We start from the raw sequence: 25500 nt of genomic DNA, 5'->3' as shown, positions 1-25500 counted from the left end.
CAGGGGGCTTCGGCCATGCTGGTGGAGAAAACAAGAAGATGCCAGCCCAGGCTCCGACCCCTCAGGATGCAAAGAAGGGGGGGGGGCAGTGGAGGCCTCTATGGTGCTCCAAGGCACAGATATTTCTTCAGACTAGGACATGGAGGACGTGGGGAGCGACGATGGTGGAAGAGCTGAGGACAACTGTGAAATTGTCGTAAGGACCGACACTGGAGATACAGAAGAGGATGCCGATGGGACCCCCTGCCCTGTTGGCACCAGGCCCACCGCTGGCGAAGAGAAAGCGGCACCCCACGCTGACAGACATACCTTCCCCCCTGCCCCCTTGCCACCAGGGGTACGGGGACGACTAATAGACAGCGGTATGTCCCGCCGCTGACAGTTTCCACCGGACGAAGTGGGATCATTCTTCTACATGGGCGCCCGTGCGTCAGCTCTTCCAGCTGACGCCAGAAGAGACCAAAAAGGAAGGGTTCCTGTACCAGCGCCGAGAGGCTGAAAGGAAGACTCTTCTCAGAAGAGAGGGTAGCTGCCCTGCTGGGCAAGGTGCAGCAGCTGTTGGCACTGAAGACCGCTGCAGTGCGGACCATCAAGTTGCTGCTTGGCATATCGTGCATATACCTGATATGGCTCAGCAGGTTATGTTTTGGACGCAACCCCTTCAGGAGTTCCTGGACGCTCGCTGGATCCAAGTGTCCAGAAGCTTCGCTGATAAGATTGCTCTCGACAAGGAGTTCCGTCGAGCGATAAAGTGGTGGTGCATAGGCTCCAACATCAGCAAAGGGCACAGGATTTCAGAGGCCCCTTAGCAGGAGACTGTCACCATGGACGCTTTTCTGGAGGGCTTGGGAGCCCGCACCGGGCGTCTGCACGGCAGAGGCCTGTGGCTGCCAGAGGAGAGGGATCTCCACATCAATATCTTGGAGCTGCAGGCAGTGTTCTGGGCCCTCAAGAAGTTCCTTCCAGCCCTCAAGGGCAAAGTGGTGAGTATCTTCACTGACCACACCCCGCACAATATTCTACATTGGGAAGCAGGGGAGCACCAGAGAGGCGCAGGACTTGTGGCACTGGGCCGTCGCCCAAGAAACGTTCCTCCTCCCCTACCACCGGGTGGGAGTCAAGAACACCATCGCCGACTCCCTCAGCAGGCTATAGGAGAAAGGATATACTAATGGAAAACCTGGCGGTTAATGTGCAGGGAAATAGTCTACGCTGGACGGCCTCCAATATTAGAAAATTCAACCGCAAGGTTGCAAATTTAGACAAATGCTGAGCTGAGAACTGGTAGTTGATGTCCTGGTGAGATTGTTTGGCATTGATACCCCTAGACATGTTCCCTGTTTCGCTCCCTTTTCGCGTCATTAGGTCTAAATGTGCTCTCTCCTTTCTCCTCTTCTCCCATTAATGGTGGCACCCATTGGGACGTCCTCCTGGCTTCCTTCCACTCCTCGAAGGCCATCATTAATGTCTACTCTAATGGGACTGTCTTGGTCCAAGGCCCTCAGGCCAACCTCCACCTCTTTGATAGACGCTTCCCGCGCCTCTTCAACTTCCTTTCTTCTCCTGCTGCCCCCACCCCCTCCCCTCTTGGCTACCTTGCCTTCCCCCTCCCTCTCTGCCCCTGCTCGTGCTCCTTATACATCTCCGCAGGGAGTACCACTGATCTGTACCCTTCCCCAGAAGTCTTGCAAGGATGGCAACCTTCTCCACATTGACACTCTAAACTTGCTCTGCTGTCAAACATTCCTGATATCTGCCGCCTTCTTGAAGAACTTGACCTTGATGTCCTCAGTCTCACTGAGACATGGTTCACGGCCAGCTCTGACACCAGCTTTGACACGCTCCTACCTGACGGCTACAAGATCCTCTCTGCGCCCAGGCCCAACCGATCCGGTGGGGGTGTAGCCCTTATCTTCCCTGAGTGGATTCCTGCCTCTGTCACTCCTACGCAGACCTATTCCTCTTTTGAATGCCTCGCCTGCCTGCTCCCTCTCTCCCCTACCCATTCCCTTACTGTGGCTACTATCTATCAACCACCTGGTCAGATTTCTTCCTTACTCTCTGAGTGGGCAGACCTCTCCTCTTCACTCCTGGCCTCTACCACTCAACTCCTCCTTGTTGGAGACTTCAACATCCACCTGGATGCATCCTGACCCTCCTCTGGACTCTTTCGTGACCTCTGTGAGTCTCTCTCACTCACAAGTCTCCCCTCTGGCCCGACTCATTCCGCAGGGCGCACTCTCGAAGTTCTGATCTCCCCCTCTGTCCCTCTCTCCACTCCTCTCTCCTGGAGTGATCACTTTCTCCTATCCTCCCACCTCACCCTCCCAAACCCCCAGGCCAAGCCACCTCCATCACTGCCACCCACCACCTCCGTCATCCGACCCATGAAGCGCATATCAGTTGAGGCTTTCGCCACCACCTTCTCACCCCCTCTTCCCCCTTTGGCTGACTCTCACCCTGACACAGCCCTCTCCATACTCCACTCTTATATCTGATACGCTTGATATCCTTGCCCCTGTCATGAGAATCCTCCTGAAGCCCAAAGCCAAGTGTAACTCCTGGTATGACTCAGATCTCGTCACCCTAAAACGCAAGTGCAGGGTGGCCATGAGGAAATTGCGTGCTTCATGTTCATCCTCTGACAAACTGGCCTGCTGCAAAGGCAATACCGGCTCTCCGTCCTCACCAAGAAGAGAGCTCATATCCAAGTATGCGTCTCTGCGGCATCTAACAACTCGGCTGAACTCTTTAAAATCTGCAAGGAACTAGCCAATCCTGCCGCAGTCTCTACCTCTCATGTACCTTCCCAGGCCCTCTGCACGGCACTGGCTTCTCACTTCATTTAAAAAACACAGGACATCCTGTCCTCACTCTCCTTCTATCGCCACCCTCCATTCCCTGCTCTTCCTCTGGCCTTTCTGCAGCCACCCCCCCCCCTTCTCTGCCTTTCCCCTTTTCTTTGCAGACAAGGTTTCTAGACAAGTCCCATCTATGAAAGTCTTGTCGAAACAGGTTCACCCCTGTTCCTCTAACTATCAAGGATCACAGACTCCCTGGCCCCTGCCCTGGCTGACTTCTGCAATCGCTCCTTCACCACTGGAGTCTTCCCTTCCCCCCCTGAAGCACTCCCTTGTGCACCCTCTTCTTAAGAAACCCTCTGCCGACCCCTCCCTCCTGCCTGGCTAACTAACAAACTCTGCCCTATCTCCATCGCTCCTTTCCTGGGCAAGCTCCTGGAGAAACTGACCATCTCCCAGCTTAATCTCCACACTGAATCTGTTGGTTGTCTCCATGACCATCAGTCTGGCTTCAGAGCTGGCAGAAGCACAGAAACTGCTCTCCTGAACATCCGTGATGACCTGCTCCCGAACCTTGACTCTAACTCTCCATGTGTTCTCATCTTGCTTGATCTCTCTTCTGCCTTTGATACTGTCAACCATGCCATCCTGCTCAACCGTCTCCGTGATAACCTGGGTATCACTGGTCAGTCTCTGGCGTGGCTGACCTCTTTCCTCTCCGACAGACCCTCCGAGGTTCAACTTGGGTCCTTCCTCTCTGATATCTTTTTCTCTACCTGTGGTGTCCGCTCTCTGCCCCAATTTTCATTGCTACGCGGATGATGCCCAGCTCATTTTCAGGCTGCCCTCTTCCGCCTCCTCTCCTTCCCTCATCTCTGACTGATTGTCTGCTATCCAGGAATGGTGCACAGCCAATGTCCTCTGCCTCAATGCCATTAAGCCCGAGATTTTACTCATTTGCACACCTGCAGCTCTCTGGCCGGCCTCTCTTGGCCCTCTTCCTGCTTCCACCTGCAAGGCTAAAAACCTCAGGGTCATCTTCGACTCCACACTCCTTCGCTCCTCACATTTTTTTTTTTTTGGTTTTGTATGGCGCCATTAGCCCGTGGGCATCAGGGCGCTTTGAGACAAAAACACACAATGAACATAACACAAACGCAGCCTAGCCTATCCCATGTGAAAGATGCGCCCTTAGTATCCGTACATGCTGTAAAAGAGGAAGTCCGAGAATTCCTACTGGAAGATAAGTGTCTTAAGACGTTTCCTAAAAGCCAAGTGATTTTCCTCCATTCTCAAGGTCTCAGGAAGTCTGTTCCACATTTGAGGAGCCAGAACCACGAAGGCTCTGCCCAGCCCTGATTTTTGTCTGTGTTTGGGAATGACCAGCAGTCCTGTACCCATTGATCTCAGACTTCTTTGTGGCGCGTATGGAACTATACAGTTCTTTAGATAACCTGGGGCCTTGCCGTATATGCACTTATGAACGAGCGTAAGAGATTTAAAGCTTATCCTCTCATCCATTTTTAGCCAATGCAGTGACCTTCTCTGGTCTGTAACATGGTCCCTTCTTTTCAAATTTTTGATCAGTCTGACCGCGTCATTCTGAATCACTTGGCATCTCGCCAGATCTTTCGCGGTAGTACCAATCATCAGAGCATTCCTGAGTCCAGCCTGGACAGAATGATGGCTCTGGCTATGGTGGCCAGGTTTGTTTCATTCAGGAATGGTTTAACTGCTCTTATTAACTTGAGGTAGTAGGCTGTGTTTTTTAAGAGGTAATTGGTCTGTGCTTCAGAATTAACCTCTGCATTGACCATCATTCCCAAAGTTTTGACCTGTGCCGAAACTTTTATAATGGCGTCCTTTATCTTAAAAAACTTATATTCGCCTCCTAGATTGGATAGCTGGCGATTTGAGCCGAAATTCATCAATTCAGTTTTTGCGTTATTCAGGCACATCCAATTGGATTGCATCCATTCATCAATCATGCCATATATTTTGCCTATTGATGCACTATCTTCCTCATGGTTTCCACTCATCTCATCTCAACAATGAGCTGTGTGTCGTCTGCGTAGTTTGTAAAAAACACCCCGGCCTCGATCAGGATGCTACACAGTGCCCGCATGTATATATTGAAGAGCATGGGGGACAAGCTTGCCCCCTGTGGAACCCCAAAGAGTATGGGGCAGGAGTCTGAGAACGTATTACCCCAGTGAATCCGCGCCTGGCGGTCTGAGAGAAAAGAAATCAGCCACCTTATTGCTTCTTCTGAGCAACCAACGTTTTCTTTAAGGGCTTTGATGAGAAGCTGGTGATCCACTAGATCAAAAGCTGCACTCAAGTCGAGCAGCATTAGCATCCCTATTTTGTTGCCGTCGACCAGACCCAGCATGTGGTTTTGGAGATCTAACTTTGCCGTTTGATGCTCTGCTGTGTGATGCTCTGAAACCCGATTGCTGTTGGTGAAGAGCATTTTGTTCTTCCACATGTTGTGTGGCTAATTTATCTCGAACTTTGAGTACAAAGTTTGAGTTAGTTATAGGGCGAAGATTGGCCGGATCTTTAGGGTCTAAGCGCGCCTTCTTTATTAATGGGGTGATGGTGACCTTTTTTAAATCCTTCGGAACAATGCCTTCACTAAAAGAGGCATTAACCAGTTCTAGTAGGATTGGGGCAAAGAGTTCTTTGTCTTGCAGGATAATACTAGAGGGCAGAATATTTTCTGCGCACGGAGTGGGGTTCATTTGAGAGAGAGCTTCTAGCAATTTGCACTTTCTCAAAAGTGAAGAGCGCCCCACTCGGCCTGGAGATGTCCTCCATTGGCGTAGTTGACCGCGGTGCCGCTTCTCTGGCTTTCATTATGTTGCACCTAGCTTTGTAAATTTTGGCTGCGAAAGCCTTTAGTACCAGGTAACAGTCCTCAGTAGGTTGAAAAGGCGGTGTAAGGTTTTCTGGTTTTTCAATATTCTTCAGAATGTTAAAAAGTTTGTTTTGTTAGCTGCTTTTTCAATTTCTTAATTGAAGAAATTTTTTTTGGCCATCCTTATCCTATCTCTATATATTTTATCCTTTTGTTTCCAGTTTTTGTTTTCCTCACTTTTTTCCCCTTGCCACTTCCTTTCCATGGTCCTTTTCTCTCTTTTCAGAGTTGCCAACTCAGCCGAGAACCATTTTTGGTTATTATTTTTCCTCACAAGCCGAGTCTTCAGCGGAGCCTCGCGCTCTACCATATCTGCAATACACGTAGTGTATTTTTCTAGGAGTGTAGTGCAGTTATCTTGTTGCTGAAACGATAGCCTGATTTTCTCAAGGCATGCCTGAATTTGTTCTTTACCCAAATTCTTAAAGTTCCTGCTGCTGAGTTGAACATGAGGATTCTGTTGTGGAGCTTGCGTGTGAAGTGTCACTGTTGATGACACCAAATGGTGGTCGCTCTAGACACACGGCGTGGTTTTACAATCCGTGGTCTGGGTATTAAAAGCACACAGCCAATCCAGCTGGTTCCCCTGTGGGGTGGTCGCCTCGTCATTGATGACTAGGAAATCAAGATTGTTGAGGTTTTTTGACTTCTCTAAGAAGTCAAACTACCAGCTGCACCTCCTCAGAGGTATTCTTCCTTTCCTCTCCTTCCCCCAGAAGCTCACAGTCTCCAGAGCCCTGGTTCGCTCTGAGCTGGACTGTTGTAACCGCCACTATCTAAATCTGCCTGCCTCTACTCTCTGCAACACATCCAGAACAGCACTGCGAGACTTGTCCTTGGCCTCAAGCCCAGGGATTGTATATCTCCAGGACTGACATCGCTGCAGTGGCTCCCAGTGGCTGCGAGGATTAAGTTCAAAACCCTCTGCATTGTCCACAAGGCCTTCTGGGGCCGCAATACCTTCAACTCTCTTCCCAAATATCTTCCTTCTCGAGCTCTTCGCTCATCCGCCTCCAATACCCTCGGGGTCAGTTGCTTCTCCAAGCAACGAGTTTGTGGTAGATCTCTCTTCAGCAGGGACCTCCCTCTGGAACAGCCTTCCTCCCTCCCTGAAACTTGAGAACCATCTCTGGTTCCGGAAGCACCTCAAAACCTTCCTCTTTACTTCTGCCTTCGCTCCCCGGCTGAATCTGCCCTGGTTTCCTGGCCACCTGTTCTGTTTTCGGACCCAGGCACACCTGCCCTGCCTCCCTGGCAACCCCTTTACCTGGGGACTGTTACTCTGTATCCTTACAGTCCCCCTACAGCACTTATGTTGCTCTTACCTTGCACTTGCCACCTTCTGGCGGTTTTATTTATTTACCTTATTTATTCTATCCTTGTACTTTCCTCTCTCCCTTCCCCCACACACTTTTCCCTTTTCCTCCCTCCCATGCACTTGCACGATCTAAATGACACCTGGCCTAGTAGGATCGTTGTCTGTCTTCCCTCTGTTCTCCTCCCTTGCCTTGTCGCGCCTTGAAACACTTGTGTATAGGTGTGTTATAAATGCCATATATCGTATTGAAGCACTCGGGGCACCGGCAGCGATGACGCTGGACGGAGTGGTTCACATGCGAGACCCATGGAGACGGAGGCAACAACCCCAGCCAATCTTTACCATCCCCAACCGCCCGTTTAGCTACAACTAGGTACCACTGGGTTGTTGAACTGGTGAGATACCACCAATCACCACACTGAAGTATGGACACTGGCAGGCGCACTAGACATGTGGGTGGGGGTGAGGAACATGCAAGGTTGTTGACGGAGCGGGCGGAGGATACAGCGAGATGTTCAAGGGTCTCGAATGCAAAACGGGTAGGGACCTTCAGAGGCACAGGGTGCCCAAGCACCCCATCAGGTGAAATTGCGCGAGCCCAACTGGTCAATTTATGATAGAGATGGCAATTAACCAATACCACTAACAATTTCCTCCTCCTGCATACACCTCTCAAACTCCAAACCAAACGCAACCACAAACCTCCAGCACAACAAACCGCACAAACTTCACTGCAACAACAAAACAATGAACACACATAGACTTGCACATCAGTACACGACGACTACTGGCTGCATACACCCCAGGCCCAGCCGATGGACCCACCGGGCAGAGGCTGCCAACAGCACATCACTGCATTCTTGCACTTTTCCAGCCTACACCCACTAACCCCTTCCCTCCCATTTTCAGAGCCGCCAGGGGACCACTCCGGTGGTGATAGTGCGCGGTACAAATGTCCTTTAACATAAACATTAACATATGGTTGGCCAGGCACTGACGTAGCTCTGCCAGTGCAAGTTGGAATTATATAAACAGATTGATCCTAACAAATGATACAAATACGTTTTGTTACATAGTCTGTTTTGCAGTGGCTGGCTCAGCCACAAATGAGATCGTTGTCTCAGAGGGGGCATGGGCTTCCCACATAAAGAATACATACTGGGATGATGGGGGAGGCCCCGGACACCATCCAAATGCAATCCACGTGGGTTTGGCATTATCTCAATGAAATGGACCTAGAGGTAATTATGAACACCTTAATCTTCTGAGGCTATAGGGCCTGATGGGATGAGCAATCTGGCCCTCTGGGCAGACTTACTATACCTCTCTTATTCCCACATTTCCAAGACCGGCAGAATAACGGGGTCTTGGATGCAATCTGTATTGGTACTGGTCCATAAATCTGGCCCTCAGGACATTCCCTCCAATTTTCGTAGGTTAGCTATGTTGGATAGCTCATCCCAAAAATGTGCAAGTATACTGCTGGGAATGTTGACCACTTGGGTCAAGTGGGGTGTTGCTCCACTATTCCTGGCTTCAGGAAGAACTATAGACCCTCACACTATATGGGTCATCCAGACATCTGACTCTTGCCACTATGAGGAGTCTCCCCTGTATGTCTGTTTCGTGGACTATTCGTGTGCTTTTGTTATCTGTAGTAGACTCTGGAGGAAGGTAAGCGGCTGGGGCATAGACTCGTCACTGTTATACTACAAGATGTTATACTCTGATACAGAGCTAAGAATCCAACTATCACAGAAGGGGGGGAATGATCAGAAACGTTCTATGCTAACAAAGGCCTGAAACAGCGCCTTTTGTTATACAATCTGTTTCTGATTTTTCCAGAGTATTTGGAAACAAATGGCAATCATCCGCCTGTCTATGGTCCAACGAAGAAGGCCAGAAAAAGGCCCCGTTTGCTCCCTGTTCGCCACAGGGAGCCAAGTCCAGCCCAGGTGAGAGTTATCCAGCAATGTCTTCATACTCCCTGTTCACCTTCAAATACCTGTTACACCTACCTAACTACCTTGATCTCCTTCTCGGAGTATCTGTCCAGAGGCCATCGGACATAGTTTACTTATGTGCACACCACTCCTCTGCTACACCGCGCCTGCCGCACATTCGCCTCTACTTCTCATTCGAGGATTCCTTGAACTTCCACTGCACCTGGCGACATCGCCCAGTGCCTTTTACCCAACCACACAAACTGTCCCTTCACAGCAAATACCTAATCTCCGGCCGTCTGCCTGGCAGCCTCTATAAACCTCCTTCACAGGATCAACATTCCTAATTTATGAGCTTGATACTGATCTCATGGATAGTTCACTGTATTCACTGCACTGAATGTATGTACTGCTGCAGTCTTATATAATGGCTTAATGTCTTTTTTACACGACCATACTGACATTTTTGTGCTGCTACCTTAGCTTTAGATTACTTGATCTTGAATGCATTGATTTTTATTAATTTTTTTCCTTGACACAAATGGTGCTAATCTGCCGGCTCTATTCTCGGAATGCAATGTGTTTTATGCTGATCCTTGCAGGATTGTTACGCCCATCTTACTGTGATCTTCATTCGATATTGGCCTTTGGCTCCTTTTGTGCTCTGTCCTACCAGTCACCCCTGGACCTTAATGTTTTATGCAATGTTAAATCTCATTGCCAAATCTGACATGGCTATGAGAATAGCCCCTTCTCCCGTTAGCTCCTTTGAACTACTCAGTTAAATTACCAATCTCCAATTGTGGCACCCTAACCATATATTTAATATACAGACCACCAGGACCGATTGGCTCATTCGAAGAAGACCTCTGCAATTCTTTCTGATAATACTAAATTGACCTTGCAAATTCTCCTGCTAGGAGATTTCAACCTAGGTTATAATCCTAAAGACCATCAGTCTCCAGCAATCTACAATGTACTGACAGAATTGGGGTTCACCCAAAAAGTGGCCCAAGCCACCGATGACAAAGGGAGAACCCTTCACTGGGTGGTCCATCACATCCAACATGCCCCAACACTGAACATATCGCTTCTTGCTCTCCTTTACCAGGGCAACTAGTCCTAACTCTAAGGTCACTCCAATAGCACCTACCCTCCCTATGAGGAATAAAAGGAACATTACTGCAGATAAGCTTATGCCACTCACCATGCCTACTCTCAACTCACTGCCGAACTCAACTAGTCCACATAACCTAGTAGATGCCCATAACGCTACCGTGACTAAAGCACTAGACGCTATTGCTCCACTTAAGATGCGGAAAAGCAAACCTAAAGCTCATTTGAACTCATGGTTCACCCCCATTTAAAATCATTGAGAACTGAAAAAAGAAAACTTGAAACCCTGTAGAACTCCTTCCTACTGAGGAATACAAAACTATCCTGATGAACCTAGCGGCCTTCTACAAAAAGGAAATAATACGCACCAAACAGGAATCCTTTGAGAGAATGAATAAAGCTAGTTCAAGTACCAAGGAATTGTTTACCATTCTAAGGGAAATGGAAACTCCCACTCTGCAGACAGATGAGTGTCTGAAGTACAAACTTTGGTGCACAAATATCCAGAATGTCCATGTGAATAAAATGTCTCTCCAAAGTAAGATTGCAAATAAAAAAGCGAACCTACCGAACATGGATAAACATAGCACATCCATAGCTGCTTCTCGCAAACCACCCCATCATTTCAGCTTTTCTCAAGTCTCCACTTATGAGGTAGACAAAATCATTTCCTTCCTCAAACCTTCAAAGTGTCAAGGAGACAGCTGTCCGGCACAGATAAAGACACCGCCAGATACCTGGATCCATTTAGAACTAATTTAATTAACTCTATTAATTAACTCTTCATATCTGGCACAGTCCCCAGTAACCTAAAGGAGTCCTGGGTCTTACCCCTCCTGAAAAAACAATCACTGGTCCTCTCAATCCCTACCAACTACAGGCCGATCACTACTGTACAATTTTTACTCCAGATCCTTGGCAAAGTGGCCTACATCCAAATTCAGGAGTTCTTAGAAACAAACCACGTCCTTGGAGCCTGCCAATCTGGCTTCAGACCTCGCCATGGCACCGCGACAGCTCTAAAAGATCTAAAAACAGATCGATGAACTGAAGGATAAAGGAAAAACAGCCTTGCTGTTACTCCTTTGATCTTTCGGCCTCCTTCAATCTGGTGGATCACCAAATACTTTATAAACACCTGTCCTCTGCAGTGTACTTTTCCTCCACAAGACGCCATCACCTGGATTAAATCCTTTCTGAACAGGACTGAGTCTTCTCTCCACTAGCAGCTGCTGATCCGATCCCGATAACCTGTGGTGTGCAATAAGGTTCTTGTGTTTCTCCTACAGTGTATAATATATTCACAAAGCCACTCTTTGATGACCTAGATCATCCGGCTGTCCCCTACACTATGCAGATGACACCCATATCCTCATACCTCTTATAGGAGAGTATGACAAGGACCTGCCCTTGGTGAATAAAATATAACTCATCATCCAGGCCTGGATGGCTGCACACGATCCAGGCCTGGATGGCTGCACACGGCCTATGCCTGAATGATAAGACCAAGATCCTAATACTTGGAACCACAACCAACCTCAGCAAATTGAGCTTGAACTGTACCTCCTTCAATATCGATGGTAATGCCATTGAATTGGTAAAAGAAGTAAAAACTTTAGGTTTTCACCTCGACTCTGCCTTCACATTCAACAAGCAAGTCAACGTAATGGCATCCTCTATAGCTTGGACTTGTAAACTGCTTAGGGCCTGCAAACCATTTCTGTCCAGAGAAAGTTGTCCAATCCTAGCTAGAGCGCTTATCCTCTCTAAGCTGGATTATTGCAATACTTTGTACTTGGGCGCGAGTAAATACATCACGAATAAAATCCAAATCCTACAAAACAATGCTCTCGGAACAGATCATGGCATACCAAGGAGATAACACATCTCGCACATGAGAAGAAAGCACAAATGACTCTACTAAGGACAAAATTATGCTTTAAACCTTATCACTTACGCATTAATGCCTTAAGCAGCCCCTATCTACCATTCTGAGAAAATCATTAAATCCACTTCGCGACCCACAAGGACAGCCAATTTATCCTGCCTGGTTGTGCCCAAAGTCGAACAAAAAAACATGGGGGAAAGTAGTTTCCCTGTCATGGCAGCACAAGCATGGAACACTCTACCTCCTTCACTGAGAGCCAACCAACCCTTCTTCATGTTCAGGTGCAATACTATAAAGTGGCTTGTTAGTAATGACACAACTGGATAGCTCTTGCCCTGTACTTATGAGGCTATCTGATTTCTTGACTATGTAACCCCTATCTGACTGCCTATTTATTCTCTTCTGCACTTGTATCTATATATTTCCATACCTATCTTGTATAACTCACTATCTATTGTATTTTTTGCATCTTCTGTAACTAAGCAGAAAGTATACTTGTAACCTCTTTGTGAAAGGCGCCCAGATACCTCTGGGTTGGGTGCGCCATACAAATAAAGAAACTAACTCCCCTTCATTCTCTCACCTATGCCGGTGATGTAGCAATATTCTCCAGAACCCTGATTGGTCCGCAACCCTCATTAACCAGACTACACCAATATGAAAATGGGCTGGTAATCGGCCCACCCAAAACCAAGATCCTTATATTTGGAAAGCAGGCCCAAAAGAATAAAACCTTTGCCTGGTGGGGGTGGCGGGATGACTCGCAAATTGAGTCGGCTGGCGTGTACAAATATTTAGTAATTCAGCTTTCCAATGACTGGTCTTGCAAACCCCTATCTAGCAGTATCAAATCTGTGGATGGTCTTGAGAAAGATGAACAGGATTGGTGGAGGTTCAATTGAAGCAATGGTCCGAGCCTACAGGTTTGCAACTGTCCCAGCCATTCTGCATGCTTTTAGAGGTGTATCCTGAAGATGTCATCAAATGGCTGACGCCTCTTGAAGGCAAAATACTACGCTCGCTACTAGGTCTACCATGTGCCACGTCAGTTGATGCGATCAAATTGGAACTGGGGTAAACATCTCTAACTGCCTATTGGAAAATGGCGGCATGTAGACTTTGGCCAGTATCACGTTCTCAGAGGAAACAAGCAATCAGTTAATAGGCTGGGAAACCGAGATGTTTAGATAACTAGGTATAGATACATCATGATCCCAAAGCAGAACACAGACGAAACATAGAGAAGGCGTTGTCTAAAATTGAGAAAGTATGGCATTTTGGACCAAACTGCCACTGTCTATGATGGGGAGAGCAGCGTTACTGAAGATGGTGGTGCTGTCCAGACTATTATATTATTTTGCAAATAACCCATACACAATACCCAAAAGATTTTTCTTGAAACTACAGAGTATATGCAAGGGCTTTATCTGGCATAATTCAAGGAACAGGGTAGCATTGTGGAAACTACAGAATCCATACAAACGGGGAGGAATCAAACTGCCCAATTTCAAAATATACTACCTGTCTAGTCGGCTCCAATATGTAGCAAAATGGCTATCGGTGGAATAGACGCCAGAGCGCTGAAAGCACCTCTCCTTTCATAAACCAAAGGATATGGCTACCTAATAAAAGTCGGGGAGGGCGGGTGGATAAATCGAGGAGGAAAGATCTGGCGTAGAGCATGTCAAGTGATAAACAATCCCACCCCGTGTTTCCCGCAGATACCACTGGCGACGCTGGAAGGAGTGGATGAACAAGTTAGCCTGAACATCCGACTGAAGTGGGAAATCAGTTGGGATAGCGACGGTGGGCGATGTATGGATAGACTGGGAAACCCAGGGATTTTGAACGGTTGGTAGGTGACGCGGGATTACATCAGGGACAGTTTATCACATACTCTTGGCTTCTGAAGATTATAACAAGCATATGGCCTGAAGCCGTACTGGCCCTACAACCAGATGCAGTAATGGAAACATTTTACGATGTGTCAGAAGGGGGACACGAGGTCTCCCGTATATGATTTGTTGATGACTAAGATAGGCAAGGAGATGGTCCAGACGGGATTAAACTGGGAGGAGGATGTGGGGAACCAATGGACGACAGGCTATGGAGCAGAGCGCAAGGGTGCCATAAGAAGGTATCGAGAAATGTGCGGTTGCAACAGATTCAGTTATATGTAACCCACAGAGCATACTTGACCCCTAAAACAATTACTAAGTTCAAGCACGCAGAAATGGAGTGGTGGATGCAGGGATGGTGCATATGTTTTGGTCCTGTGCAGAGATGGGTAGATTCTGGCGACAAGTAGCTCAAATCATGGCTAGTGTGGAAATTAACCTGGACGTAAGTACCCCCTGGGCATGACTTTTGGGTGAGTGGGTAAGGGGCAGTTCTCAAGGCCTCGTAGAACTAAACATGTGAGCAAAACTAAAAAGACCTAGCGTATATATTGGCTAAATGTAGAATAACCATGAGGGCGAAAGCGCGTATGAGACCATCTGCACAGGTATGGTGGCAAGACTTGAAGAAATGGGCGAATGCGGATACAGTGGTGTGGCAAGAAGCTAGGGGAAGGAATGAGGATCTAAAGGATGGTTCACTGGATGCTTGGAGGCAATTGATGGCTGCACGATCTATATCTGACCAAGACAGCCCAGTGAATAGTCGTCCCGGAGGTGGGACGTAACTGAGAACGGGGCAGGATGACGTGGGAAGGGGAAAAAAGGGAAGCATACAACTGTACGTGTAAGTTATATTGAACAATGGTTTAACTTGTATGGTTATATGTGGAAAATCAATAAAAATTGTTTTTTTTAAAAAAGACTATCCGTTGAGGGATGCCATGTCACATCAGACAAGGCGCTCACAAAGTATTTGGTTCACAGACCTTGACCGTATGGTTGGTAATCACTTTTTCGCCGTTGCGGTTTTGTAACTCCCAACTAGCCTCATTGAGTTTTCACCTCTCTGGCCTGGTTTAAAAAAAAAAACCTGGAATACGACCGTATCCAGTTTTTCAGTTCTCTGGGAAATCTAAATGAGATATATGCACACCAGGGTGGATTAACAGATGGCCCATGTAACTATCTAACCAAGTATCACTCCCCCCACCCCCCCTTATGTTTTATTGTATATTTGAGATTCAACCTGTATTTAGCAGTATGGTGGCCTGGGCCGGGATCTGAAGAGAGGATCGGGTCTGCAGAATATGCAAAAGGGAAATTGAAATGGTGAGACTTGTTCTCACCAACTGTTGCATACTGGTTAATCTCTACAAAAAAGGTTACAGGGAATTTCGGAATTATGCTTCAGACTAGTCTTGGAGCGCCATGTATGGTGCCAAATCACTCGTGATTACGGCGGCTGCTTTCCACGTATGTAACCAGGTTAAGTACAGACTGATCTAATTTTGACGATTGACTGTGCCGTCGACAACTGTTCTATGATGGTGATGCTTTGGCTTTCTTTAACTTCTACTTATTTAATGACTGTTTTTATTCACTAAGAATGTTGTCTGTTTTAATCTGTGATATTGTGTGAGATGTGATTGTTTTTGTATGTGCAAAGGTTGTATAACCACAGGCACCAATACATTTTAAAAAATGAAACTATTACCTGAGAAACAAATGCTATTAAAGGCAAGAGAGCATAAAGAAGTGTGTGTATTATGAGAACCCAGGCATTGGCAATAGACAAAATATACAGTTCTATTATCTGAGAAAAAAGTGCAAGCAAAAGCCAAGAAAGCAGAACGTTGTATACGGCAAATGAAAACCCCAGCATTGGCCAAAGCCAAGAAAGGTCAAGGAACTGTAGGTTACAAGGAAACTAGCATTGGTCAGAGGCAAGGGAACACGGGAAAATGTAACAAGCGCATGGTGCCCAACCAAGCCAGCATACAGTGTCAGGAGAGTGCAACATGTGACTGAGGCAAGCCTCACTGCTAAGGAGTCGCAATGGACATGTTTATGGAAAAGCAGTCAAGGAGGGGTGCCGGTTGCGTGGCCTGCAATGGGTGTACCGCGTGGTCCGACAACTGCACCTAGACCGGGCACCCCCTCAATGGAAAAGCCACTGAAAATACATATAAAGAAGCTTATGTTGTGCAATTACCTTTTTGGTGATGTCTGTCATTTTTTTGAACTGGAAGATTTGAACGCTTATCGAAGGGAACACCTGTACTTTATTAACTACTTCGTACTTTGGAAGGGGAGCTGATTGCAAGCCCAGAGCTGGGAGCTCTGGACTTTATTTTTTATATCCCTCCACATTGTAGGCAGTTAGTTGTGAGGGCAAGTAAAGGCTCTGGCCACGGACCGATGTTTTACTTTGGACTTCCTGATGCAGACTAACCTTTTCTTAAGTTTTCTTTAGGTAGGGAAATCTCCACAAGCAATAGGGCCTTACTCGTCCCTGAGGTTTTTTCGAGTTAATACACCTTGATTGAAAGAACTTGAACCTGTTGTCGGTGTCTGACTCCTGATGCCTTCACACTTGGAAATAGAAAAACCCTTTAGGACAGGCTTGTCCAACCTTTTTGAATGTGGGGACGAAGCATTAACTGTCACCTGGTGGGCCCACGAGCCAAAAGTCAACAACCTCACCCAAAGCAGTATATTAAAAAGCGATGGTGTGACCTTTGACACAATAGCATCACAGGCAGTGAAAGCCATGGAGTCCCTTGGTTTCAGGGGCAGTGATCAAAGGTTAGTTGCTTGTGAGTTCTTCCAGTGTGTGTTGATATTTCTCTGAAATAGTGGGGGTGACCAAGCGTAGCGAGGGAGTTATAAGGACCTAGGCTGGGTTTGGGCGGGGCGGGGGGGGGGGTGTTTTGGAGTATGGGGTCCCCAAGATTTTTTTCCCAAATGTGGGGCTGAAATGGCAGCAGGAAAAGTGACCAAAGTTTACAATTGTTTCTAAAGGGGAACATGTACATTCCATGTCACCAACAGCAGACGAGAACATTTTAGAACACAACACATTTAAATGATCACTGTGTCCGCAGTGTAAGACAGCACTGTCACTGATGTAACACATTGGCATGCTGGTTGTGCCCAAAATATACCTCTGTAGCAACATGTCTATGCTGGCTGTTGCCAATTTAGGTCAGCATTGTCCTGTACAAAGCATGATTGATGCTGCCTGAGCATGTGCAGTGTGCCCAATACATATGGCAGCTTATCTCTGTAATACACATTCATTACTTTTGTGGTAATGAAAGAAGCATAAAAAAATTCAAAAGATAAAATATGGAAAAGTGATCACCCAAAGGTGAGACCAATTGAAGAAACGCAATGTGAGCACAAACTAAAAGAAAGAAGGACTTTTTTAATTGCGTGATTAGTAACTTGTTAACCTTTCCTACACAGGTTAAACCACGCAATCAAACGAGAAACGGAAGTAAACAAAAGCCAAAATAGTGGCCACAGTGGGTTTTATACTATATCTGGGATAATCTCCAAATACAATGGGGCCAAGATTGCCAATTCTCCTACCTACTAACACTGCACATGTTTTCAGTGTGACACTTTGCATTGTTTTTGTTTGCACAAGTTCTCTGTCTGCTGGCACACTTGATCTGGCAATGTGCAGTATACCAGATAGGTGTCCATCTGTCAAAAGTGATCTTGATTGTTTTTATGCTCTTCAATTTTGAGAAAAGCTTTTCACAGCAGTACGTTCTGCCAAAATGTGCAATGAACCAAAGTGTATGATTAGACGGATTTGGGAAGGCGTACCATGTTAAATGTTAAAGGTATTTGTACCTTGCACCGTCACCAACGGAATTGGTCCCCAGGCGCTCGGGCGGATCTGTAAACGATAAAGGTGGGATGGGTTAGTAAGGTGAAGAAGGGAGTAGGATAGTGAGAGGAGAGTGGTGTTCTGTTGGCAGCTTCAACTCGGTATACACTGGGTGCTGAGCTTTGGTGTGGGTATCGGATCGGAGTCAGTCCGTGTGTGCTGCTGTTCCGGTTTATGTGGTGTTGCAGTGTTGTGAAGTGCGTGCGGCTTGTTGTGCGAGAGATGGTTGTGTGAGCTTTTTGAGTGAGATAAGTATGCAGAGTTTGAGCTTATATTGGTTAGTGGGTTACCTGATCTTTACCTTGCCAACAATCACAATTCTGTCCGAGTACTGCAACCGCTGGCCCCCACACTCACATCTAGACGTGGCGCCGGCCAATATCCAGGACCCCATCCAGGAGTGGTCATTCCAATATTGTAATGTATTTACTATAAAATGTATGCAGGGTGTGTTTGGAAAAGGCTATCTTCAGGTCACCATTACTTTGCATGTCAATTCATTCCATTTGAAACATGTCGGGAGCATTGGGGACATTTAGTACCAAATGGATCTGCAAACATCTTCAGCTCATCACTGTGCTCCCTGAAATCTTTATTTTTTTTTTATTCATCCAAAAGATTCCCAATCAGTGCAGAACACTTGTCATGATTGATGCTGTGAGCAGATCTTGTTACCAGTACTGAGAAATGAGTTTTTTTCATTCAGCGGTTTCTGAGACCATTCCAGCTTATGAACGAAGGATTGGAGGTGTTCATACAGCCTGTTCACAAACTGATCCTTCCCTATGCAGTTTTATATTCAGGTCTGAAAGATATTTTATGTCAACAAGGAATGCCAAGTCCTTCAACCAGCTATCCTCATCCCAGAAGCCGACAGCTTTCCCTTTGTTGGTCATGAATGTTTTTAATTTCATTAATCAGTGACCGGAATCTGGATAGTGTGGCTGCCCTGCTAAGCCAACAAACCTGGCAGAAGTAAATAACATCATGGTCTGCTCCCATCTCTGCAAGAAATGCTTGGAACTGTCTAAACCCTTTTGACCTTATGAAATTCACTTAGAAACAACCTTTTCCATCACATGCGTACAAAAGATCGCCAGTTGGGCGGTATCACTCACATTTGTGCTTTCATCCACACCCAAGCTGTAAAACTGTCAGGCACTCAATCTTTTCGTCAGTGTGTCTGCATTGTTTGATGAGGGGTATCTACTCGTCTAGCAATTGTCTGATGGGAGAAACTGATTTTCTCCACCATTGCTCGTTTGTCAGGGAATGCCACAGATGTAAATATTCCCAAGCAATCTTTGACAAATTCTCCATCGGACAATGCTTTCCCTCCTCGCTATGGCCTTGGATATCAAGTAACTTATCTTAGTTACTGCCTCAGAGTTCTTGCCTGCCAGCTTTGAAGAAAGATTGTTTCCCGATCAGGGTCTGCTTTAGTGAGCTCTCCCTATCAATCCAAATCTGGCCAATCAGGTTGTCAAATTCAGTGGCATGTTTTGTAGTATAATGCTGCTTAGCGTTGTATTCCTTGCCGACAGCTACTTTTTCCTGGCAAATCAGACGCAGGATGTTCCCCTTTTGTTCCAACACAAAGAAATCCTTGGCCCAACTATCCTTGAAAACACGACATTCAGCGTCAATTTTTCTTTTCTTCTGATTCGCCATCTATTGAGAGTTGGGTAGGTTTAAGTCATATGAAAACTACTTTGGCACAGTCCCATTACATTCAAAATAATTCAAACTTGTATTACTAATAAATAATGTTGTGGTTTTAATATATGCGGGACATTGGGCCACACTGTATGACATGATAAAAATAAATGCCCCACTCATAGTATTGTCTCACAAATGTATAACGATGCCTGAAGAGAAGCAGTGTTTGGCATGTGATGTATAAATCAGTGGGGGTGGGTGCGGACACAGGCTGTGGCACCCTTGGGATACTACTTAAATAGGAATGAATACAAAGGAATGCTATTATTCTCACGTGGCAGGCAGCCAGAGGGGAACTGAAACACTAAACTGCCACTGAAAAATTAGTAATTGCTCTGTCAGCTTTGTGCTAACACAGATAAACTCAGAGGATAGTGCTCTTACCTGGTGTAGGGCAGAGAGGGAGGTCAGCAATGGTATCCGGTAAACCAGAAAAGTTGTTGCTGCAGCGAGCTGATAGAGTTGGAGGTGGCCATGCTTAATCAATAAATTATGCCTGTTGAGAACCAACATGTATGTCGTGCTTGTGGCCAGAGTCTTCCAGGTTGGTAGTGCTGCAAATAAAGGCAAGACTATTAACCAGTACACATGTCATGACTCGTGTAAGCGGGGAGGCACAATTTCTTTCATGATTCTTTCCCAAACTATATATCAATTTCACTTTAAACCACTTCCATGGCACTGGTGATTAGGTAGGTACTTCACTATGCAGATCATATTTTTGACTAGTGTTGCCAAGTAAATATTCTTTACATACTCTGTATCTATGTTGACCATGGCATAGCCTTTGTAAGTAAACTGTAGTTCACTCTAATTAGGGCGCTGCGTGGACATGTGCCATGTGGATGGCACGCCAAATGCTCCCAGTCAACATCCATGCCGTGGAAGGACCTGCCGTTCCCACGCTGCCACAGCGGACCCCTTCGCTGTTCACTTTTCAGAACAAGATATATTGTTAGTTAAGGCGTATTCAGGTCCTGCTGGAATATATTCACCAGTTAATGGGCCGGCAATATAGCGAATGGCGGGGGTGCTTGTGATGCCACACATTACCTTTCATAGGCGGCCCCCCTACTTTGCCTTTGGCCCCCTGGTGCCACTCCTAAATTTGATTCCTGGAATATTGTAGTTTCAGCAGCCCTCATTCTCTGCAATGCTGATTGGACATGGGTGCCAATCCAAGTAGCATACTGGGAGCAGTGGTGTCAGGAACCCTGTCATTTCCCCTCTTATGGCGGTTTATAGGCGGGACGTGAGGTGTCTGCCCTGGCACTTCACCTCTTGTGCCTCTGTGCACCTCCTAAACATGATTTCTGGTGACGCCACTGCTGCCACGAGCTGGTTTATTTCTGCAATGGGTCACCAGAGGCAGTAACAGTCGTCCCCACGTCCCGATCCTCTGCCACGACCCACAGCATCAGTCTACCCTTGTGTATCCGTGAAAAGTCTCTCGCCAGTAGTCTTAAGCACAGCTTCAATATGCCCCCAACTGGTGGTTGCACATCTTCTTTGCTCGCCTCTGGGGGCGGGAGTAGTTTCTCACCTTTTCTCCACCTGCCTCCATTACCACTTGGTTTGCAGGACAGAGAGAAGGGGTAAGATCACAGGTCTGCGCTTCTTTTGGGGCTACACTGCCCTTCGCTGACTCTCTGCTGAGTGAAGCAAATGGGCAGGTGACACTAACTGTGACCAAGCCTGCAAATATTTTGTGGCTGAACCGTTTCTTCATGCAAAAATAAATACATGAATCGAGTCCACTGACCCGCAAAACATTGCCAAAATAAATAAATCTGGTCCACGGACCCGACAAACATTGCCTAAATAAATCTGGATATGGCCGAGGCCTGTAACTGCCTCTGGTGCCCACTTGCATGGGTCACCAGAGGCAGTAACAGTCCTCCCCTTGTCCCGCTCCTCTGCCATGACCCGGTTAATTTATTTATTTCTGCAATGTTGGTCGGGTATCTGTATCCGACCAACATTGCCACAATAAATCGGGCCGTGGCGGAGGCCTGTAACTGCCTCTGGTGCTACTTGCAGGGAGCACCAGAGGCAGCAACAGTTCTCCCCAAGTCCCGCTCCTCTGCCACGACCCGGTTAATTTATTTTTTTCTGCAATGTTGATTGGGTACCGTACCCGACCGACATTGCAGAAATAAATTAACCGGGTCCACGTACAAGACAAAGAATAACAATTTACCAGATGCAGGCCTCTATCACTGTGATGCTGGGCTGCTGGATCACATGCTGGCTGCTACAGAAGTGTGAAGGTGGTGCTGTATGCCCTTTACTCCACCCACACACATTACGTGTTGTGATTTCCATTGGCTGTTTCTCAGCCAATGGAAATCACAAAACATGCCTGCTTGATGATTCATGATTTCTTGGTTTGTCTCTGAGCCTCACGGGCCACATCAAATGGCTTGGAGGGCCGCATTGTGGGCCGTATGTTTGACAACCTTGCTTTAGGATAATCAGAACAGCTTCACTAGCTCTTATAAGGTACACCCTAAGATGGTTTGGGGCCCAAAAGTCATAAGTAGATACTGTTCGGTTAGTTTTATAAAGAGATTGGCCGTGTCAGTGGTTATGACTTCTGAAGGCGTAGAATGTGTGGATCCTTGATCAGGGGTTGAGACTGGTTCTTCCCACTGGTCCAGGGCTCGAAGCACCAACGAGGGTGGGCAGAGGAGCAGGCCTTCAAGGACAGCACTGTAGTTGATGCTAGTCAGCTGCTGAGGTAGTGATTGGGGGGGGCTACTCTTTGTGAGGGTCTTGGCTCCTACAATCTGTATGCAAACTGAACCTCACTGTGCAGCAACGTGTGCAATTGTAACCATACAAGAATTAAGACGTGCATAGTCGAAGAGTACTGATAGTCATCGGGACTAGTCTGTTTCCCCATATGAATGAGCAAACGGGCAAGGGAAGTAACGCAGAAGGCTTTACTTGCCTCCAAAAAGTCAGAACATGGTTCAAATCAAAATAATAAAGAAAGGGTGGTCCATAGTCGTCTATGGGAGGAAAGCAGCTAAAACAAAATCTTTCATAACACTGCTCTTCTGTGTCCTGCTGTCTTGCCTCGCTCTTCTCTTCATGTCTCCTGCTGTCCTTGGCTGTCCCATCAGTATCTCCTGATGCCTTGCCTGGCTCTTCCCATCCTGTCTTATTCTCCTGGTCTGTTCCTTCAGTGTCTCCTGCTAACGTGCCTGGCTCTTGTCTGCTGCTTTGCTTGCTGCACATTTGCACAACAGGAAAGATTGTGTACCCTTCTGTTGGGAGTTTGCTGTGTTCTGGTTGATGTGCCATCCTTCTTGCAGAAATTTGTCATGCACACATCTGCTTTCCTGTTAATTTGACTGTGTCCCTCTTACTCTTTAGGGGAGCGGGACTATGGTCCCCCCATTGATTTGTGGGGTGCAGGATGCATCATGGCCGAGATGTGGACTCGAAGTCCTATCATGCAAGGAAACACTGAACAGCACCAGCTCACCTTGATAAGCCAGCTGTGCGGCTCCATCACACCAGAGGTAAGCGCTTGGCACCACAGTCCTCTACATTGCTTCTCCAGTGGTTGATCTTTAAGCTGTAGATTGTGTCTCAAAGAGCACTGCTGTCTTTGCAGGAGGTGCCATAGACCCACACTTCTTCACAGCTGCCCTTGCTGCCTCACACATTCCTGAATGCCATTTGGCAATTCTGATAAATTCTTACTTTCTCTCTTCTGCTTCAGGTGTGGCCAAACGTGGACCGGTACGAGCTGTACCAGAAGCTGGAGCTGCCTAAAGGCCAGAAGAGGAAGGTTAAGGATAGACTTAAGGCCTATGTGAAGGACCCATATGCCCTGGATCTGATTGACAAGTTGCTTGTCCTGGATCCGGCTCAGCGTACCGACAGTGATGATGCCCTTAACCATGACTTCTTCTGGTCCGACCCAATGCCCTCTGACCTTAAAAACATGCTCTCTGCCCACAACCAATCCATGTTTGAGTACCTTGCTCCACCTAGGAGGAGGGGTGGGCATATGCCTCAGCAGCCAGCCAATCCGAACAGGAACCCAGCAGCAGCAGCTGCCAATCAGACAGAGTTTGACCGAGTTTTTTGAATATTTATTTTTATTGGTTCAATGATTTCGAAGAGATTTATTTTTTCATTTTAACTACAAACTTGCTTCAAAGATGAAATGCCATTTCGAGCATGCTAAGAGATGCAGGGTAGCACTCTGCTGCAGCAGCTGAGCATCTGTTCCATAGAGCGTGGGATCCTGAGGCCTGAGTCTTTTCTGACCACAAATGCGGCGTCATGCCTGTGCATGGTAGACACAAAGGTTCCCTGGTCTGTGTGTGATACTTTGCCTATTAGGCAGGCGGTTTATTCCTCAGTCCACAATTGTGTTGGTTTTCTTGCATCGGACACTGTGCTTGATCTTCCAAATGAGCTATGCGCCTCTTTTGACAATGTAGCAAGCCTTGGCTGCTGAGGTGGGTGGTGGCGGGGTCTCGGTTACAAAGCTTGCTCATGGGTCCTCTGAATATACGCTGCTGCTCTCCTGCCGTGGCTTTTCAGGGTGCTCTGGGTCAGTGTGGGTCGGATGCTTCATGTGGATGTGGCCCGATCATGTGACTGAATTTTTCATTCTTCAGTGTGAGGCGAAGCAGGAATGGATTACTGAGAATCAAAGGTTTTCTACTCTTCTTGAACAATTGTTTCTACTTCTGTTCATAATTTTGTCACTGAAATATCTGACCTGGAAATTAAATTTCATTTTTGTAGTTTCAACATTACTGTCGATTCACTGCTAGTGTTTGGACTGTAGATAGTTCCTGTGTGGTGTACAGATGTTTGAAGTGCTTTGTTTTATTCTGTACTTATTCAAGGTAAGGAAACCTCTGGTAAAACGTAACTTGCTAGCTCTGAATACTTCCATCATTACCAAATCAATTCTACTTCTGTTTTCTTTCCACTAAATATGTTCATTTTTTGATATTCTTTTTTCCGATCACCTTTCTAAGACCTGTGGTCTTGGCTTGTTTCTGGGAGCTTGACCTCTCCATACCTGCTATATTTTGTTTCCCCAGTGCCTAGTTCTGATGGGTGCATGGTGGTGGTGCTTGTTTTGATTGCACCCCCCCCCCCCCCCCTGGGAGCATGGATGCAAGACCTTCATCGGCTGCATCTTGCTCTAGTGAAGGCTGTGCCTTCTAAAGTGGTTCTGCTGCACCTGCTTCTCGTGTTCTGTGAGAATCCCAGAAGGCGAGCTTTCGGAGAAGATGGGCCTAGATGTACATTTTTGCATTTGTAAAGGGCACTAAACCTGCAGGCATCAAGGAACTGGATACAGGACAGGTTACAAAGGAATGCAATCATGTATTGAAACAGTCAAGTTGAGGAGCCTTTGCCGGGGGTGGGGTGGGGGGGGGGGGGGGGGGGGGGGGGGGGTCCCTCCAGGTAAAGAGTCAGGTTTTTAGATGTTTGTGGAATGACCAGTAAGATTGCTCAGATCTCAAGTTCAGTGGCAGTGCATGCCAGAGTTTTTTGTCGCAATGACCGGGAAACTGGTCCCTCCGGCTCTGACCAGTCTTAATCTTGGTTTGTTGAGGTGGTGGTCGTAGGCGGAGTGTGTTGGACTAGGCTTTTAAAAATATTTGTGCAAGGTGGGGGGGGCAGAGCTGGACAGGCATCCATGGGTGATCAAGAGCATTTTAAATGTGATGTGTTCACATATGGGGGAGCCAGTGCATCTCCCTTCTAGCGGTTAATATGGTCTCTGGTTTGCGAACATTTAGGGACCACTCAGTTATTCTGGATGACTTACAGCTTCTGGATATTTTTGAAATGCCTGCAAATAACGTGCTGCAGTAGTCTAGTCTTGAATAGATCACGGCACAGGCGATGGTGAGACAGCTGCTGGTAGACGGGAAAGGTCTGCACGCATGAATAAGTTTAGTGGTATGGGCAGCTGAGGATGCAATGGCGTTGACTTGCCAGGTTAG

At 46.9% G+C, this 25500-nt stretch overlaps 1 protein-coding gene across 1 annotated transcript in view; it reads left to right on the top strand.

Annotated features, from left to right (window-relative positions):
* The window catches only part of CDK9 (cyclin dependent kinase 9), a 100741-nt gene extending 76455 nt beyond the window's left edge, over positions 1 to 24286 (top strand). The window contains exons 7-8 of the mRNA XM_069609048.1: positions 22889 to 23037; positions 23241 to 24286. Of these exons, the coding sequence (XP_069465149.1) occupies positions 22889 to 23037; positions 23241 to 23612 (521 nt within the window). The 3' untranslated portion in view covers positions 23613 to 24286. The remainder of the gene's footprint in view (positions 1 to 22888; positions 23038 to 23240) is intronic.
* Positions 24287 to 25500: the final 1214 nt, after the last annotated feature.

The sequence above is a fragment of the Ambystoma mexicanum genome, chromosome 8 (genome assembly GCF_040938575.1).
Source record: "Ambystoma mexicanum isolate Mex_15411 chromosome 8, UKY_AmexF1_1, whole genome shotgun sequence".
NCBI lineage: Eukaryota > Metazoa > Chordata > Amphibia > Caudata > Ambystomatidae > Ambystoma > Ambystoma mexicanum.
Note: the sequence above shows the minus strand (reverse complement) of the source record. Positions and strands in the feature narration are given on the sequence as shown.